At 43.5% G+C, this 20,595-nt stretch overlaps 1 protein-coding gene across 7 annotated transcripts in view; it reads left to right on the top strand.

Annotated features, from left to right (window-relative positions):
• NSD1 (nuclear receptor binding SET domain protein 1) overlaps positions 1 to 20,595 on the top strand; it is a 1,209,044-nt gene that overhangs the window by 970,235 nt on the left and 218,214 nt on the right. For all 7 annotated transcript variants that reach the window (XM_078652779.1, XM_078652777.1, XM_078652781.1 and 4 more), the window contains one exon: positions 15,828 to 16,033. In XM_078652779.1, coding sequence (XP_078508905.1) covers positions 15,828 to 16,033 — 206 coding nt within the window. The remainder of the gene's footprint in view (positions 1 to 15,827; positions 16,034 to 20,595) is intronic.

The raw sequence follows: 20,595 nt of genomic DNA, 5'->3' as shown, positions 1-20,595 counted from the left end.
GCTCCATATTAACATGCTAGAGCTCCGACCGATCTGTTTGGCTTTGAAAGCCTTTCTGTCCTCCATCAAGGAGAGTCTAGTGCAGGTGTTCACATAGTGCAGGTGTTCACATACAACCCCACCGCTATGTGGTATTGCAAGGTCTCTTTCAGCGGTGGGAGAGCTTTGGCTAGATCGGTTTGCCTCAGCCGAGAACATGCTCGGAGATGCTTTTCATCTTGAGTTGAGCTCAGGCCTCTTATACGCTTTTCTGCCCATACCACTCCTGCCCAGAGTTCTCAAGAAGATCAGGAACGACCAGGCCCAAGTCATTCTTGTGGCTCCATACGGGGCACAGCAAGTCTGGTATCCTGAGATTTTCCAAATGAGCATCGATCCTCCGATCAGGCTGGCTCTTCAGGAGGCTCTTTTGTTGCAGCATCATAGTAGAGTCCTCCACCTGAACCTGTTAACTTTACGCCTGCTTGCTTTGTGATTAGGTGGTGGCAGCTGATACCATTCAACCTTCCTCCCGAAGTTATTTTGGCAGGCAGGCGACCCTCCAATAAGACGATATACGCCTTCCGATGGAGCAACTTTGTAATATCGTACAGAAAAGTCTATTGACCCTTTTTTCTTCCCTTTCTGATGTTTTGCTTTTTATTTTTTTTGTACCCTTGCCCAGCAGTTCTCTGCTTTTGGCACCCTGAAAGGGTATCTGTGTGCTTTGTCTGCTTTCCTGAGGCTGCCAGACAAACCAAGTTTATTTAAGTCACTCATTGGTCATAGATTCCTGAAAGACCTTGTACGTATGTTCCCAACTGCCCCTTTCATTATGCCTCAGTGGGACCTTAATTTGATTCTCACCATCAAACCAGCCTTTTAGCAAGCTGCAGCCTTCATTGTCCAAGCCTCCATTTTTGACCATCCTACCTGACAAGTTGGTGCTTTGCACTAGGGCCTCTTTCCTTCTGCAAGTGGGAACACCATTCCATGTGGGGATAGCTGTCACATTGCCCACTTTCTATGCTCCTCTGAATCCCTCTAAAGAAGAGGAGCAACATCACCATCTGGACCCAAAAAGAGTGTTGTCATTCTTCCTTCACCACACAAAAGAGTTTTGGGTGGACGGCCAACTCTTTGTGGGGTACTTGGAACAAAGAAAGGTCGTGCAGTGCAGAAGAGGGCCACCTCACAATGGGTTGTCATCTGCATCAAAATGCTCTGGCATTTGTCAGGCGGCAACGTGGGCTTCGCTGTACACGTTTACCAAGCATTACTGCTAGTCAAGTCTGCAGGGACGGCCATTTAAGCCACTCAGTTCTTCAACATTTTATAGTTTAACTTGTCTTTAGTCCCTCCTCCGGGAATGGGTATTGCTTGGATATCTATACAAAGGTAAGGAATCTGCGGCTAGATGTCTCTATCAGGTGGACAAGTTACTTACCTTCGGTAACGCCTTATTATGTAGAGGCATGATCTAGCAGCAGATTCCTTACCGACTCACCCATCCTCCCTGCAGTGCGGCCAGGGTTCAAGGGTCAGTTCTGATCCCTTACAGGGCCATAGTTTTCTAAGCACACCACGGTCAATACAGTTCATGGCTCAGCGCTTCTGGGGTGGAAAGTTGTGAAAATTAACTGACGTTACATTAACACGCTGAGATGGCGCCTATATGGTGACGCTAACATCACTTATGCTGAAGCCACCTAACGACACGCAGGGGTTTTGATTGAAGAAAAAATATTCCAGATCCAGTCTGATGCTTGGGAAAGTCAAAGGTAAGGAATCTGCGTAGATCATGTCTACCAGATAAGTCGTTACCAAAGGTAAGTAACTTGTCCATCTAGACCTCGTATAATTGATGTTGACCTCCAAAAGTAAATATATCTCTTTGCAAAGTTATTGGGCTGAACTTTGGGCATGTAAAGAATGGAACAGGTTATAATTGTTTGAGAGTACCTTCCTTCAAATGCTTCTATCAGTTCTTAAAAGTACTGTTGCTGGGATTTTGCACCTACACAGAACTATGTGCAGGAAAACAGGACCTCGGTGTATAGGGTGTACCAACCTATCACCTTCATATTCAAAATCCCAAAACAGACTAGCTATAATGTCTCATTCGTTCTCCTCCAAAATCACAAAGCTACAAATGATTAGACAACCCAGAACACAACACTCCCGACTGTCTCAGGAATCGCGGTAGCAAGACATACCCTTTTGCTCGCTCACTCGTACTTGTCCACTATAAGAGTTGGCAGAGTCACTGTAATAGTTAAATATTTATTTTAACTATTGAGCTCTATAATGCTGTATACGAGCCCCTACCAGTAGCACAATGCATAAACTCAGAACAATTAGCATTGTTACATTTCCATAGAGTATGAAGGGGGATGTCATTATATAAAGACAGTGGAAAAAGGACTATAAGGCTTAACCACCCTCCCCTTGGCTGAAAGAAGTTTATTATATAAATGAATATCTCTGGTCTTTGTCAGCAGACCCCCTACCTTAAAGCCTAGATTTAAGGTTTACATCATAGGAACAGCATAGCTCTTCTCCATGGAAAGGGCTTTCTCCAAGTGTGTGTTAAAACAACATGCATCCCCGTAATATCAAAGCATGGGTCTCCAGCAGTGCAGCTGTGTTTAGCATGTTTTGTCTAGGCGCTAGGGACTGACCAGAACTGAATAACAAGGGGCATTGTTTATCGACCTTGCACATCGTGTTCAGACTAAACTCCAGGAACTTAGCAGAGAACGCGAAAAGCTGACAGTTCTCATGTGAAAGGCATAAACCGAGTCTTTCAAACTAAAGTCATGCAATAACGTGCGCAAAAGCAGTGTCATGGCAGCAAAGCCCATGCTAACTTAGCAATGTCGACAATGACCCTAACGGCCATATAACACCCTCCCCTTGGTGAGGTCATAGTATATAGACAAAGGACCAAAACAGAGTTCAAAAGCCAAGCAGAGTTCAAAAGCATTAAAAAAAAAAAAAAATGGAGACATGGAAAAAAACATTTTTTTGACGTGCAAAAGAGTATTGTCTCCCGGAAAATGTTATTATGAAGGAGGTGGTAAATCCATGAAAGTAAGTGAACTTAAGAATGCAGTTCCCTCCAAAAGATCATCCCTATCATTAGTAGAAAAAAGGGAAGCCATTCAATCAAGTAGGTCGAAGGAACAGACGTGCTCCTCGTAATCTGAAGCTTTCAAAAGCATAACCAAACAACTTGCGTGATATTTGATGAAACTGATGCAAGAGGTTCTGCGCAGGCGCACAGATATCCCTTCATCCAATACTCCAAATGCTGCTACACGCGCCATACTGCCATCCCCAAAACAAGCCTGTTCACGAGCCTCTAAGGGACCCATCAACTGGTTAAAATCCGGGACTGGACATGATGTATTGTAGAGGCATAAATCCATAGCCCAGTAGTAGGGGCACTGTCGACAGTAGAAAACTGGTTGCACGCAAGTAAAGTAGCCAAAGCAAAAAGGTAATCCATAACTCACGCCAAGCGTTGCTAATGGCAAGCATCCAACAACGTGTTGCATTCGATGACGGTACAGTTGCAAGGAGCCTGGTCTGTGCATTACCACAAGATGAGCAGCCATTGCGCAGCAGGAACAGAAGAAGCAGGATTCCACAAGCTAACACTAGTAATAAGTGGAATCGTCCGAAGACGCTAGAAAAAATAGAATGAATAATATTGTCTGAAAAGAAATCACAAGGCCAGATCCCACATGTTTAAAAAAATGTGCAAGGCCTTTAGTGTCAGACGTGTTAAATATCTGATGTATAAGCTCCCCAAAGTGAAGTGGGAGGTTAGAGTTCATAATAATCTTGCTCGATGTCCTAGCCACCTGTAACTCGAAGGTCTCTCGAGCTGAAGTGAGGGCCACTTCTTCTTGTAACAATAGCGCTTTGAGCCTTCTTAATTTGTTGAAATCTATTTTCAAAGTTGGAATGGAAGGTCAAATGGAACTATCTACACTCCATGCGGGGGCAGAAAAAGCACATTGCTACAAAAAGTAACGCGCTGGGAAAATTGTCACTAAATACGGAATTCCCGCTTGTAAACCACAGCAGTTTTGGTTGTTCAAAATAAGATAACTGCCGTTAGTAAGCAAGGTTACAGCGGGGATTATTGATGGGACTGGAGTTCCTTTCAGAAAACGAGCAAGATTAGGCGCAGATACATTACAAGCTCTGTGCAAGTTAACGTGTTTACAAACCCGAGAATGTTCTACTGTGGAATCGCAGTCCTCCACTGTTAGAACAACTTCCTTATCCTCCCATTGACATGTGTAAGTGAAAGATAGGAACAATAATTCATGGAGAAATGCACTACCCATGGGTTCAAAGCGGCCAATCGGAAAATGTTGCATACATGATTTAAATTGAAACAGTGAGAATGGGAGAGAGATAACCCCATGAATTAACCAAACAGCTGAATCCGTCTCCACCACAGAGAATAGCAAAGACTCCAATTGTTCAATGTGCAATAGTGTGTATGTAGCATCTTTCATGGACATAAAACTCGGTTTATCATGCAGATTAATTGGTAGAAATAAAGCAGAAGCATTCAAATAATCCCAAGGGACTTTTCCCATTTTGAGGATCTGTAACGTCCATGCAAACTGCATAACTGATCGTAATTGATTTTGACTATGGTATTACACAGATACATCACTCTGAACAATATCAATAACAGAAGAAACAATAATATCCAATGTATAAATGCGTGAAGAAAGTGTATTGATGCTATTGTCGACCACTGCAAGAACTTTTTCTAAATTTGCTTGATCAATTTGACGCAGACGAAGTGCTGCCTCCATCTGTGAAAGTTTCCAAATCTCATTGTAAGCTGCATAGATAAATCTCTTAGATCTAGGAATCCTAGGTCCTAAGATAAAATCAGCCAATTTGAGGTCACTCGACAAGTGTGTGAGGTGTTGTTTCACCGACGATAAGGTGGAATGTTCCAACCATTATTGGCATAATTTACCCACAGAGTATGTGGCGACCGAATGTGTAAGGGGATAACGAGGATCCAGTCTAGTCTGTGAGAACCAGGTGTTACATTATAAAAACGCAATTGACGTGCATTTGAACTTGTTTGCCACTCTAACCATCCGGATGAATCAATTTCAGAGACATTGAAAGTGTAATTTCACACTGTATTGCATCGATAGTATAATTCATCTGAGCACGCCAATTGTCATATTCCGCTAAAGACTGAATATTTAAATTTTTTACAGTTGCCAGGCTAAAGCAAGTGTTCTGGTGTACTGTATCATTTAAAAATAGAATTTGAGTTAGGATCGGGCAGGCATGATTTAACGCTTCAGTTCCATGAACCTGCCACTGTTTAGTGCCCCAGATTCATTTTAAATTGATTCTCTTTCCATTGATCATAACCCTGTGTGGTCAATTTAGTCCTAAAAGAGTGGGAGTAAATCAATTTAGTTTGGGTCAAGATAAATTTGGATTGAGATGAAAATTGCAGTTTTAAAAAAAAATAGGATTCCGGATGAGACGTGTCATATTATGTAAAACATGTGAATGTATCTCGAATAGTTTTAGAACTCCCCTGTACCGGAGTAGGACAATGTTCCCAATAAGTGTAATTAAGAACAGGTCTCAACATGTTTGTTTTGTGCAAAAAAGGATGCCCATAATGTTGATAACAGAATAAATCTGCATAATTGGCCAAATTCAAATACAAATCTTCACCATCAAAAACCGCATAATATTTTAAATCGGAAAACAATTAATGTACTGCTTGCACATCCCAATCATCAGAATGTATGTTCCGTGTTACCACATCTAATGAGACGCAAAACACATATGGCACCCAGAGCACCTCCATCGGGCCATGAATTTCGGAAGCTACTTTATCTCAAACGATGCCATGTGCAACTGGGAAAGATGAAATGTTCACAAGAGTCTGATCACGTTCCAAGATATGGGATGATGTGTGTGGGGCAAGCATTCCATCGACCACGTTCACATCAGAGCGTGTTGGCAAATAATAACCATTGATGAGTAAGAAGAACACTGTTACAAATCAAATTGACATAAAGAGGAAAATTAGGACAAGCACCATCCGGATGTAGGTCCATGGAGGGACCAGGTAAGTCTTTTTGAACCTAGAGATTAAAACACTTAATTTTGTCAGTGGAAGCACCAAACTGGAAGATGAGGAGTCGTCGTAAGAGAATCTGGCATGGTCCCCAAAATAATCGATTGCACCTAGTGGTATTAGAGGTGGGTGGGATCCATCAGTGTGATGTTGTCGAGGATCACTCGGCACTCCCCTTTGGGACTTGTAAGGAAGTGGCTCTGTATATACTGCACCAAAGTAAGGTACAGTGTGCACAGAGTCCAGCAGTCCACAGAGGTTTGGCAGAGGTTAAAGTTAGATATAACCTTACTCTCTAAAGTGGTAGCTTGGTCGAGCATAAGGCAGTATCGGAGGACAGTGCAAAGCATTTGATGTACACACTCAGTCAGCAAATGGTCTCACACACTCAAGAACTGAACTCTAGGCATATAAAAATATATTGTTGTTTTATTTTAAAACCACATGTTGGTATAAAAATAATTTCTCAGAATGAGATGCTACAGTTTAATACTTTCAGTGAACAATATACTTTTGAATGCAATAGATACAGTTGTTAGAATATGCAACACAAGCTAAACACAATTAAAACATTGGCGTCCGAGGAACCCGTTTCACGGCTTCGCCACCCAGGCAGACCCAGATCACCGTGAATTTCACCAGCTGTACACTGCTCCTTGAGAAAGGACACTCTTGTCCGAAATGCATCGGAGCTACTTACAGGAAAAAATGGATTAAATCGATGGTCTGCTAATTCATATGAATTTAATATGAAACACGAGAATGAAAGACTCTGATTAAAAAACGTTGAAACCTGCTACCAGTGAACTTTATCTTGAATGAACCTTTTTTTGAATGAACTTTTTGGAAACTCGCTGTGTTGTTTCATTACACACAGTTCCGCACAAGTGTGCCCATCGCAGGGATGCGCCTACACACCTGTAGCGCACTCAACCCCTTAATCCTTTAGGACGTATCTAGCGAACAGTTGCGTCACCTGCAGGAGCACCTTAAACCGACACGCTGTTTACCTTTTCACTTATTGTTGAAAATAACCACGCTGTGCGCCACGCCCAAGCACCTTAGTCTACACCCCCTATTCTGCCACTCTCCAGTGAGATGGGGGCAGGAGCCTGTTCCTGGTTGGCTGGATCCCCCATCCTCAAGATGGCGGGGACTCGAGGTTGTGCTTCACCTCGCCTCCCCCACCCTAGTGGTGGAGATGGCAGAGGTGGGCACACCTCTCTTACTCACTTTGTTTTTCCCGCTCGGTCTCCTGCCCAAAGGGGGGGTAGAATCAGTGGGGACCAGTTGCTGAGTACAGCAAGTGGTCTGGAGAGGCTCACAAAAGCGGTATACCTTAGAAGCTTCCCCTTCGGGAACCCTGCCCATCCTGGGGGAATAGGCTTGGCACCTCGTCCCAGGATGTGCATTGTTTCAGGCCCCCGAGAGCGGCAAGCTCTCGACTCAGGGGTCCAGAAAAATGTCTGGGGGTGGCAGCCACTCCGTCAGGTCACTGGGAGTTGGTCGAGTTTCAGGGTGCATCTCTAAGATGCCCTTTGTTGTGCATTTTACATTAAATCCCACACTGGCATCAGTATGGGTTTAATGTGCTGAGAAGTTTGATACCAAGCTTCTCCGACTTCAGTGTAGCCTTTATGGTGCTGTGAAGTTCGTAATGAAAATCTTCCAGCACCATATACTCTTAATGGCAGCACTGCACTTACAGTGTCCAGGAATGGACCTGGGTACTGTAGGGGTACAGGGCTCATGCACCTGTACCCTCACCACTGACATAGGGCACCCAGCTAGAGTGTGACTGATGGATGTGAGGGCAGTGTGTTGTGGGCATGGCACACAGGGATGTGTGCCATGTCGACTCTTTGTTTTGTTCTGGACCAAGACACTCAGCCTGCCAAGGCAGTGTGTGTGTGTGTGTGTGTGTGTCAGGGCCTCTAAGGGTGGCACAATAAGTGCTGCAGCCCTTAAGGCCTTCTCTGGTCACAGTGCCCTGGGTACCTAGGGTACCATTTACCAGGGGCTGACACGTGGCCAGAGATGCCAGTTGGGTTTAGGCTTCAATGCAGTTTTAGGGAAGGAACACAGGCCCTGGGTACCTGATTGGCAGGAGCCCAGGGCACACTCAGTCAAAGTAAATCAGCAATTCAGCAAGAAGTGGGGGAATACCATGCAAGAAAGAGGGCACTTTCTCACAGGACTCATCTGTGGGATATGTATACTCGACATCTGTAGTGGAAGAGGATGGAGGCAGAACAGGCGAAAGGTCAATAGTAGTTTCCATCTCACCGGTACGGGCTTTAGTTGCAGAGGTTGAGGTTACTGGATTCAAAGAAATAGCGTTGCAGGAAACAGCAGGTGGCATACTATTCAGAATTGGCCAGACGGTGCTACTTGACATTGTCCACTGAGATGTATCTGTTGTCCTTGCTACCAGGTAAAGGTGGTAAAATGACTGTACGAGTACCCTTCAATCCAAGTACTGGAACTGGTGCACGATAAGAAGGACCACATTATTTTTTTGTTCGCTAGCTTTTATCGCACCAGATCGCCAATCTTAGGAAGCCAGCCAGCAACAGGAATCCGCAGTGCTGCATCATCAGAAGAGGGTAAATGTTCATTTGCGTAGCTATCACGGGTCTTTTGTAGATCCTCTAACATAGTAGAATTAATACCTACTTCAAAGGTCGCGGCTGCCACCACAACGTCTACACCATCAAGGTCTGGCACAAACATTGTAATGCCAAAGAGCATTTCGTATGGGGTTCGCCCACCCAGAGATCTACAAGGGAGATTGAGTGCACGTTGAACACCATGCAAATGGGCCAGCCAGTTCCTGTGTAGTACCTAAGACTCTAGCTGTCAAAGATTGCTTTAAGTCACGGTTCATTCGCTCCACAATATAATTTCCCTCAGGCCTGTATGGAGACGAAAACTGCACCAGCACCCCCATTGACTTCATTGCGTCCTTGTACGCCTTAGAGGCGAACGCTGGACCTTGGTCGGAATAGAAGGTGCCACAAGCAAACATCCCGACAAAGACACGCAAATTCCTGATGACATTTTGACCGTCAGCACTTTGTTGTGGCCAAACCCAAAGGAATCTAGTGCACAAATCAACTGCAACAAATATATATTTATACACAGTATCAGAAGAGCATGGACTGCAGTGATCAAGATCTACACAGCCAAATGGTCGATTAGAATGCATAGCTGTGTTTTAGGTGGGCGTGTGACCGTAGGCTGTTTAATCTTTTGACAAATGTCACAAGAAAGTATATAATTACGGGTCTGTTTATATAAACCACGCCACCAATAACGTTGCTGTAAAATTGAGACTCCCGCTGATACTCCGGCATGTGTAGAAGCCATGCCTTCGTGTGCGGCTTTGATCAAAGCGAGTCTGCGGTCCATGTTGGGAATCAGCCGATCCCCAACAGATGGAATCATAGCATAAGGAACTTGTTCGGGAGACATATGATAAGAATACTTTGAAGGGAAACCCTGAGGGTAATCAGTTACCACTCCCAGAATATCATTATCTATTTTAGTCACGGACCTTGTAACTGCTGCTACGGAACACGTCGCTACTGCAGATTTGGCTTCTTCATCAGCCAAAGAATTATCAAGAGCATGTGTTCCCACACGCTGATGGCCAAGAGTGTGGATAACTTCGGTGGGAGGCAGACGTTGTCTGTCTGCCACTCGAACCCAAAGCATTTTATGCTTAATTGCACTGCCTTTAGAGTCTCAATAGTCATTTTGAGACCAAAAGAATAAGTTGTCATTAACAGATTAAACACGGTAATAAGAATTGCACACAATAAGAGTATTCACATTAGGATCAGCAAACTCGAGAGCAAGAACAAGCGCACACAGCTCTGCCAATTGCACTGTACAGTCCCCAAGTGCCTGGGTATGCACTATTGAAGACTTAAATTCTCCTTTGACAATTGAACCAGCAACAATCCCGCAAACGCTGAATAAGCGCGTTTGGAACCGGTGGCCAGTTGATCCGAGCCATTGGTATAAATGATACATTTGTACTCGTGTAAAGGAAGCAACGACAACAGAGGAGGATGACATGTTCATATTGTATAAACTCCTGTGTCTGAAGGGCACGGTCAAGGATAAACATGACATCAGGTGAGGTCAAAGGCGTAGCCCATTGCATCCAATGGGGATGTAGTGCCTTAGAGTTAGGTACACTTGCCTTAGTCACGGCCTCCAAAGCAGGGAAGGGCGTGACCGTAAGAATGCGTTTACCTTGCGCCAGTGAGCATTCTTTCAGAATCGCCATTTGGACCACTGTCAAAAAAATTTCAACATTCGAAAAACGCATTTCGGCTGCAGTGTACAAATGTGATTTGTATGCAATCGGTATTGTGTTCTCCTCATTGAAAGTTATGTAAGTGAAACCCACCCTCTCTGGCACTATACATATCACCAGGTTCGTGGTGTTATCACTCGTCAACAACTAGTTTGTTGCAAGCATGTCAGATTGCAAAAATTGTAGGATAGTGGTATGTTTCTGAAGCCAGCTGGCAGAAGAATATGTTGATTGTATCAATGCATAAAGCGGTTTGATATGCTGGGCATAATCAGGAATGTATGTCCTCCCGAAGTTCAAAAATCCCAGCAAAGACTGAAGTTTCTTCAGCGTAGAGGGAGGTTGCAATTGTGCACATTTCTCCAGGAAGTAGGGGGGCTAACCCCTTACCTTAATATTTTAGCTCATAGCCCAAAAACAGCACTGTTAAATGAGCAATGTGTGATTTCTCAAAATTTAACTGGTATCCATAGTCGGCAAACGATAAAATGATGCTGTAGACTCGGACAAAATGTGGCAGAAGTTCGTCGTCCGTCAGATAAATGTCATCAACTTACGAGAACACATCTGGATCTATGTCGTGCAACAAAGCCACAACACGTGCAGCAAATTCCCCGGGCTGTTTTTATACCCATCAGCAAACACGGACATTTTTTCTGATTTCCGACGGCTGTAAATGCTGTCCCGTCACTGCTCTCAGAAGCCAGATTATGACTGTAGAAACAATTGGAAATGTCCAGTATAGTTTTGTATTTTTTACTAACAAGATTGTTCACCAGCGCAGAGCTGTGTGTGTTTTGTACTGCAAAAGTGCGGCAATGTCTGTTCATATTACGGTAATCCAATACAATAAGATATGAACCGTTAGGTTTTGATACCGGAAAAAGAGAATTATTCTTCAGTGATTTACAGGATTCAGTCACTCCCTGATACTCCAACTGTGTTAAAATGTCACAAACGTGAGCCTTAGCTTCACGCCTGATGTTTATTGCAGTTGTGGCATAGATCGTAAAGGTATCTCGTGCCGGTGAATAATATCCCAGCCTACCTGATTAGGATATACCGCTGGAGCAAGGGCCAAAGCCCACTGAGATTCGAAAGCCTTTGCATGCTCCTCAGGGACGTAACTCGAAAAACTCAGAAGTACCACGTCCTCCCCTCTAGAAGCGGCTAGCACAAAGGGTGGAAGCCAATCTGCCTCCGCCTTTAAAATGTTGTATGAGGAGGTGATTCTCCCAGAAAACGGCTTTGATTGGACGCTGTACATCCCCTCCAATTTGGAAGTCAATCTCATATAGTCTATCCGGTGGGGCAAACCGGGTATCTGCAGTTTCTACTTAATGAATGTATCAGTTGCTGTCTCCTAGAGACAGGGACGCAGTGCCTCCCGCACTATGGTAACCACGGCTGCGCTGTCGAGCAGAGTCCCTGCCCATGTCCAGTCCAAGAGATGCGTTCTCATTGTCTGAGGCATATCTCGCTGTTAAAGCGGCAACTTTTTTCTTCTGATACAGGGGTCAAAAACAAGGCAGGTCCTCTTGTTTGGCTTTAATATTAAATTTTTGAGGTTGATCTCGCCCCTGTTGTTTAGCTGGACCTGTGCCTCGATCCTGGCACTCCCCTCCACCAACTTGAGAGTCCGATGTGTCCTGTAAAGAACTAGGATAGCGCTGATCAGGGACTTGAAATTGATCAGGAGTCTTAATTTTCACGCGGTAGCGCAAACCATAAGTACGCTCAGAAGACTCCGGTGTCGGTGAACCAGCATGCAAACCTTGCTTCTGCTGTTGCTGCCCCTGTTTCTTATTTTTCCAGTTCTTTTTAGGAAAACACGGGCGCCGTCTTTATCAGCTTGAGCCTTTTGCGGTTGAAATTGCATCTGCATTTGAGTAAAAGGCTTAACTCCCAGACTATTGCGGTCTATGCTTTTATAAGCCTTTGCAATAATCTTCGGGAATTCGCGTGGCTTATCTGCACCTGTGACAGCCTCCAAGTGGTTAGCCACTTGTAAGCTTATCACTTCATCCTTTAGCAAGGATCATATCTGCAACCACGTCGAACACCCCCACCAGTGTCATCCCCAATTCCAGAGCTGCCTCTGCTCCGTGTTCATCCTGAACACACTATCACGGAAGGGAGTACGGTCATGGAGGGGGTGCTGAAATATTTTGAATATACTGCTGCAAACACCTTACCCTAGGTGTAACAATCCGCTAATTCAGGAATTAAGTCTTTAGACAAACTTATAGTTAAGATCCTGTGTTTCCCTACAGGAGTGGTATTTGGAAAAACGGCCTCTGTTTTCCAAATTTTTCAGCTAGCCAATAAGGGAACTCATCCTTATTTTGTGGACGCTTACCCATCACCGAATAAACCATAAGAGGACTGATGGTACACCACCAGTTCCACCGGGTTGTGCAGCAACGCAAGGTGGTCCCACCTGAAAGTTGCGTGACATGAACTGTAGAACAGCCCTATGCTCACGTCTCAAGGAAGTATGTAATACCCGGAGTTCAGCAATCGTCGCAGTTGTTAGATAACGTGGGTGTGGGGTATACCAAGCCAAAACAGTCCATGTGGCCCCCTCAATCGAGAAAGGGCCTAAACGGACCGGTGTAATTGGGTGTGGAAGAGCGCCATTACCAAACTTTGTGTTGCCCAGCTGTGAGTGGAACCTCAAGAGTTCTATACAGTCTATATTCCTAAAGAGTCGCGGTGGCAGTATACGAGTGAAACAGATTGTCTGTTCCATCAACTGCTGGAAAGGTGACCCAAGAATAAAATACCTCAAAGCGGAAAGCTGGCTCTGCCTCTACAACAAAGATAAGTTCAACACTTGCATCAGGCACACTCTATTTAACCAAATAATCCCTGAGCGGTGTGCGGTTAGGAGCTGTTATGGCAACCGCCAAAATAAAGAAGAAAGATGATCAACCTACATGTGGCAGCAACAAAGGGTTAAAAGAAAAAGAAAGCGCTTTTAAAATTCAATCTTGAAAAACCTATACTATTTATCACAATATAGAAGGCTACACCATCACAGCCGTCTCCAGACATAAAACGTAAGTATACCTTTATTATACTTACCTAATTGGTCTAAATTCTGTCTCCGAGCGTGTGCCATCAGTCTTGATTGAATGAATACAATACATGCTTAACACACCCTCTGGATGAGCCTAACTGCTCACCCACACTACCACTGATAGAGCTGTAAGTACTTACCTAATTTAGCCTCTGCTATATTTCTGAGGACTCCCTGGACTCTGTGCACACTATACTGTACTTTGGTATACCTCAAGCTTTATCTGCTCCATCCAACTATTACTAACTTGGAAGAAGTGTGCTTTCCCTCTGGCTTAATGGTCCAAACAAGAAATGTAACTCAATTGTATGATTATACTGGACTGTTTGGGTCTAGAGAACATTTTTCAAATACCCTGGTTCATAGTTATAAAAGAAGGGTTTAAGTTAATACGGTAACCTGAGAAGCTTTGTTCACCTGGCCAAGACAATTCTTGTTCTAAATGCATGTTCAAAATAATATTAGAAAAGCATAGGGAGATGAGATTAAAAGTTGAGAATATGAAGACTACTGTGTACACTTATTCAATGATCCTAACGGCAGACATGATTAAGCCATAGCTGGTTTTTGTGATGGATGTCCTCCATAGATTTCTTATTATTAGGTTCAGGTTAAACATACTACATGTCTTACTGACAGTTCTACAGAAAGGAATATAAATAAGGCTTTGCCCTAATGTCCCAGTGATAATCGCTCTGTCCAATGCTATATGCACTTTACTGTATTCTGTCATTTCTATAAAAAACCAAGGAAATATTTTTTATTACACTTAGTGCGCTCCCATAATTACAGATTTTATAGACCTGCTTTTTAATCTTTACAGGAATGGTCTACACATTTTTTGGGTATTTCTTTTGTTCGGTATATACAAGGTCATGCACCTGAATTGTACTACACTCGGATACATAAATCTACTTTGTCTAGATGAAATAATTTTTAACTGTTTCTTTTTAATGCACAGTTGTTTTTTGTTATGCTTCTTTTATTTCAGGTTTTGCCAAATAAAGATTTCTTAACTGATTGAAGGGCAGTGATTTGACCTCAAGTCTTGAACCACTCCATTCATTAGGCCCTTGAACTAAAAAGTTTAATTAAGCAGTGTTGCCTTTCTAGTCACATCCATCTTAAGAAACTCAGGTCCTGCATTTTTCAATCATTTTAACCAGGTACTGTATATGTTACAAAGCAGTATATTGCTTCAGGAGCCGTGTTACACACATGGCGCATTTTCCTTGATTTTGCCCGGCGCACCTTTGAAAGGTGTGTCCAGCGCAATGAAGGAAAACGTGCCATATTATGATGATTGTGTTGACTCCAGGGCAGCCACGAACTCACGCTGCTGCATTTATGTGAAAAACAAAGCAGCTGCTTTTGAAGGCGCTCCTGTTTTTTCAAGTGCAGGCGGCACTTGCCTGCAGTTTGAAGGGGAATAGAAATCCCCTTGTAGGCAGGTGCAATGAGAGACTGCACCCACCTGCAAGAGGATGTCTGGAGGTTCCATGGGACCCCTTTTCTCCCCTCCAGAGAGCTGCGTACTGACAGTGCTTAGAGACCCCGGTGGTTATAACGCGCTATACAAATTAAATAAATAAATAAATAAGTGTGTCTCCTCAGAGCTTCTTTGCCTCTGCACCCACGTCAGTAATATGGCACGGGCGCAGAATCAGAGATTCCCTCATTTGCTTGGGGCACACTCCCATGCTAATAAGGGAACAGCCTCTGAAGATAGCGCTGGCACTTTATATGCGCTATCGGTATTACAGAAGGGACCACACAAGCGTCTGCGTTCCCTTCTGTCATACCAAAGTGTCCGGGGGGGCGCGCAAAGCTGGTGCAAACGCCTGTTGACCCCCCCCCCCCCTCCAGGCCTCTATGACCAAATATTTTCTTTGCTAGGTTTTAATTTGCAAATATAGGGAAAACAAAGTAGTATATTAGTTTAGAATGCCACCATCATATTTAAAGAACAATGTTTATGGAGGCTTTCTGAAAAATCTTACAAGCCCATTTTAAATGGTAGAAAATACCTTCCGCCTTGTTCAGTGGTCAATTTTTTTCAAAAACCGAACAAGCACAAAGCAATCAACTGTAAATTCAGTAAGTAAAAGCAATTCAATTGTATCCCTAAAAAATGAGGAGTGTAAAATTCCTTTCACCAAAATAGTAAAAAATTTATTTTATGTGTGACAGCAGGAGTAAGGTCATTTGTGGTGGATTGTTCCTACAATTGCAGTTTTTTCCACCTTTTGGTGTGTGGATAGTGATGCACTGACAATCTTTATTAACAGATGGTGGCCAGCCGAAGTTTGTCATCCTAAGAGCATTCCTGTTAACATCCAGAATATGAAGCACAGTATTGGCGAGTTTCCAGTCATGTTCTTTGGTTCTAATGATTATCTCTGGACTCATCAGGCCAGAGTCTTCCACTACATGGAAGGTGATGCCAGCAATAAAGAAAAGATGGGCAAGGGCGTGGATGGGACCTACAAAAAAGGTAAATGTGTTTCTTAAATGGAGTGATAGTATTATATGATCTAGATGAATATGTTGTGAAAAGAGTGGTCGAAGCACTGTGCTGTATGTCCTGTGTTATTGGCATATTTAAGTTCCTTGATACTTAAGAGTTGTCGGCATGAGGAAATATATCCGACCTTCCTGCTGATTCAAAAAGTGCTGATTGCCAAGGATTAACCTCGTAAATAGCTCTGTCTCACTCATCTTATACAGATCTATCTGCCAGGTTTTTTCCCCTTTTGCTATCTTTTAGGTTTAAATATGTTTTACTGGAATCTACAGTGGAAACAGTTAAGAAAAATCATCAAAACAGAGATGCCCAAATTGGGGATGTCACAATTCCACTTGACAACTTGGCATTGACACCACCGTATTCATCCCATCTGCTCCCTTGGAAGAAATAGGAGGATCAAAGGCTGGGTTAGAAGGGGAGAGCAAAATGGAGCACTAAACAAGGGGAATTCCATGATATTACAAATGTTTTGGAAGACATTTGTGGGGAAATTGCATCTTACCTGGACACGCTGCTGGTCTCCCCGTGCCGCCGCTGCTTCTCGAGATCATAGCGCGGCCGCAGTGCGGGGGGGAGGACCACAAGCCCCAAGCGCCCTTGCGGCAGGAAGCCGCTCCCGCTAATTTTGCGCCAGGAGTCGTTTTAAATTGAGAACACCCCGCGTCGCGGGACAGCGCTCGGGCAGCGCTGGGCCAAGGGCGGGCCCGTTTGAGGCCTGAGAGGCTGGGCTGGGCCTCCCCCCTAACATAGACGATTGACATTTAATACAGTAAGTGCATTTACTCTTAGTAATACCTCCTACCAATACCTATTTGTACCTGAAATGGCTGAACACCGAGGAAGAGGGAAAAGTACTATACATGGAGGTTCCGTGGCTGGAACACTAGACAATTTCATTATAAGAGTCGCTTCAGTATTAGCCCGTGAAATTGATCTAACCGAACGCCGCATCTCCCTAGATCCGGTCTTTAATAAGCGGTCTTCCCTGGGTAATATCGTCCTGTCTAAATCTCCAGAAGGAAATGTAAACATCAATACCACCGCTGATTCGGACGCCATAAGTCTATGCAGTGATATAACTGCAGATTCTTTACCTACTAGGGGTGATGGAACAACTAAAATACACCCTGGAAAATAAAAGACCCAGTGATAAATGTATCCGATGGAGTATCTACCCGTGCTCAAACATTGGCTGAGAAGGGAGGTATCTCTCACTCGGCGGGTCATACTCCAGGGGCAATACCCAAACAGAAGAAGGTGGGGGTGGCCACCAAAAGAGGAAGACAATATAAAGCTACAATAACAAATAAAGACTGCCCACCACTTGTTGTACAAATTACTGCCGATATACACAAAACTGGAACGAGTATTATTTCGGCTAATATACCGGTTTGCCCTTCGACTTCTATGGGGGAAGGCTTCTGGGCTAAATTAAGTGAGATTTTAACCTCCTCTATCAGGCCCATCACGGATAGACTAAAACATATGGAAGAGAGACTGAAAAAACTCGAGCAACTGCTTTATCGAATCTCGAGCTCAATAAAAAGACAAACTCGATAATGCAAACGGCGACCAAGGAGAACCCTGTCGTACTTAAAGAGACAAGGAAAGCCCTGGTGTCATCTTCTACACCCCAGACATCTGACTGTGATCCAACGACACGAACATCACAGAAAAGAGCGGAAGGTGCACCGTCTACAAAGGACGTTGAAATTATACTGGAGAAAAAGGGACTCAAATCACATGGTGGTTGGGGGACAAACTAAAATCACACCAAAGGGGGTGGAAACGACCTGATACATTTATTGATCAAGGCCAATTGTTACCAAGTATAGATCTGCCCCCAGAATCCACTCCCTATGTTATTGTTTTGACAGGAGTCCCTGAACTAGGGAAAGGTATCTCGGAATCCTATACCGAATTAAAAAACAAGACAATACATTGGCTTAACGCCAACAGACCCCTACCGCCGCATATCCATAGTAAGATTCTGCTTGTACGGAGGGTCAGCTGGGTGGGGAGAAGTAGGAAAAACATCCAAAGAGATTGTATTATCATACATTTTAGAGACACGCAAGCTCCCCAGTATATCTGTGATGGGTGGCCTCATATGACAAATACAAGTATACAGCCATTTGATCTTGCACACTTCTATAGCTTTGAAATGACGAGATCAAATTACGCTCCACAGGGAAATCTTATGGACGGGAATACAGGAGTAAATTATCCCAGAAACAGAAGAGCTTTTGAGGGCCATGGGCAGGAAATGGGCTTTCCAACCAATAATAGATTCAGCATACTCGATATGGTGGATTGACTGCCACCAAATACTGCCATATCGAATATACTCGGGCAAAAGAAGAGAGATATAAGTGTAAATGGTAACAAACGAGGAAAATCATTTTTTAGAACCCCCCAGATGGTAGGACTTTGGATGAGTTGGAAACCACAACGGCACTGTGTAAAAGAAATGAGATAGACAGAGGGCCTAACCCCGATACCACCCTAGAAAATAATCAAATTATAGTTGAAATTCCACTCAAGTCAGATTTAACTACAAATCACTTAGTAAGGGAAGCATCCCTGGTATCCCACGAACAGGTTATGGTTTCAAACAAACATCAATTGACATGCCAAAGTAAAACAGGAGGCATGTCAGCTCATACACCCTTACAGACACTAGATAGAACAATAACAACTACCACTGAGATGTCAGATAATATCAGTCTGATGTCCTGGAACATCGCAGGGCTATCTGGTAGGATCGGGGATCCTGGCTGTTTATCATTTATGCAAGAATACTCAATTATTTGCCTGCAGGAAAGCTGGGCCACGGAGCCCATTCATGTAAATGGCTATCGCACCTTTCATACACCCGCTATGCATACGACTAGGGGGAGAAATAAGGGGGGTCTTTGCACCTACATATCAAACCTTTTAACTGATGTAGCAGTAAAATTTGAACCCGCCTCTGAATACTATCAGATACTGCAGCTGACGGATGGGAGAAATCAAAAAATACTCTTGATACATTTTTATAACAACATTCCTCGAACAGAGATAAGTAACATCCTAGAGGATATGTCCCAAACTCTAAAGTCCGTAGAAGAAAATCAGATAGGTGACAAATGTGTGATATGGGTGGGCGACTTCAATTGCCTTCTGTGTTCACAGTCAGTTGAATATCTGTGGTTTGGGCTCAGGTAGAGAGGATATCAGAGCACATTTTTCCCATACGACTCTGGGAAATCTTTTTAATGATTTAGGTTTTCATTTAGACCTGGCTTTCACAAATGAACTATGCTCGCCTCCTGCCACATTTAAACCAACATTTATTGGGAGGGGATGCAAATCTGTCATAGACTTCGCCCTAATCTCCAAGCGGCACTCTAGTTGCGTTCTCGCATATGATACATGTGAGATAGCAATGAGCGATCATTACCCAATTGGCCTATCCCTCTCCTTTGCAAGGACTCAAGGAAAAGCAAATAACTTAATCGAGAACTTATATAATTATAAACTAAGCCTTGCAAAGAAGAATGGTTATACCATAAAATGGAATAAAGTAGAGCCAACAGCCTTTTTTGCAAACCTCATTAAAAATAAACAGAGGGAATTTGAAACATGTCTTACTGTGGAAAAAGATGATGTTAAAATTAGTGAGGCTTTCCTCATAATTACGGAGGAAGTTCGACAGCTTCTTAAAAGACCACAGATACATGATAAAATTAAGGCGCGGAGATGGTTCAACTCGGAGTGCAGCAAGTCACATGCACACCTAATGTTAACACTAAAAGCTGATTCAAGAAATCAGATTGAAATAAGATCCGCCAGAACTGCTTACCAACATGCAGTAAAAAAACGTAAAAGAGAGCTGAAACAGGAAGCCTGGCAGGCTTTACATCAAGCCTGTCTGATTAAAGATAATATTGGGTTCTGGAAGGCCGTAAATGCCCCTTTCTTTGCAGAGAAAGAAATCCACACAATCTAAGTGGCAATTACTGAAGATACTTGGCTAACCCATTTCAGTGAGCTCTATCAGGCAGATGTCTTAAATGAGGCTGCAAGCACAGAACAATTAGACGCAGCTCTTAATGAGGCCCAAAAAACCTTCCCTATAAATCTTGAATTTTCATTAATAGAAGTTCAAGCTGCTATTGATAACAGTGCCGCAGGGAAAGCACCAGGACCTGATGGGGTACCGGTAGATGTATATAAATCTAATATAGAATTATGGGCCCCACTTTTAACTAACGTCTTAAACAGCTGTAATAAATATGGTTTTTTTCCTACATGGCAAGAGGCCATTGTCATTCCCATTTTTAAAAAAGGCGACCGTAGTGATCCAAAATGTTATAGACCAATTTCTCTATTGGACTCACTTATGAAGGTCGCTGGGAGAGTTATAGTTAATAGATTGCAGTCCAGGGTAGAAGACCAAGGTATTTTCTCACCTTTTCAATACGGGTTCAGAGCAGGACTTGGTACAACGGAGCAAGGCCTGAACTTAGCATTGATAATAGCCAAGT

Source organism: Lissotriton helveticus, chromosome 7 (genome assembly GCF_964261635.1).
Source record: "Lissotriton helveticus chromosome 7, aLisHel1.1, whole genome shotgun sequence".
Taxonomy (NCBI): Eukaryota; Metazoa; Chordata; class Amphibia; order Caudata; family Salamandridae; genus Lissotriton; species Lissotriton helveticus.
The sequence above is the reverse complement of the archived record's forward strand: the minus strand, read 5'-3'. Positions and strand labels throughout refer to the sequence as shown.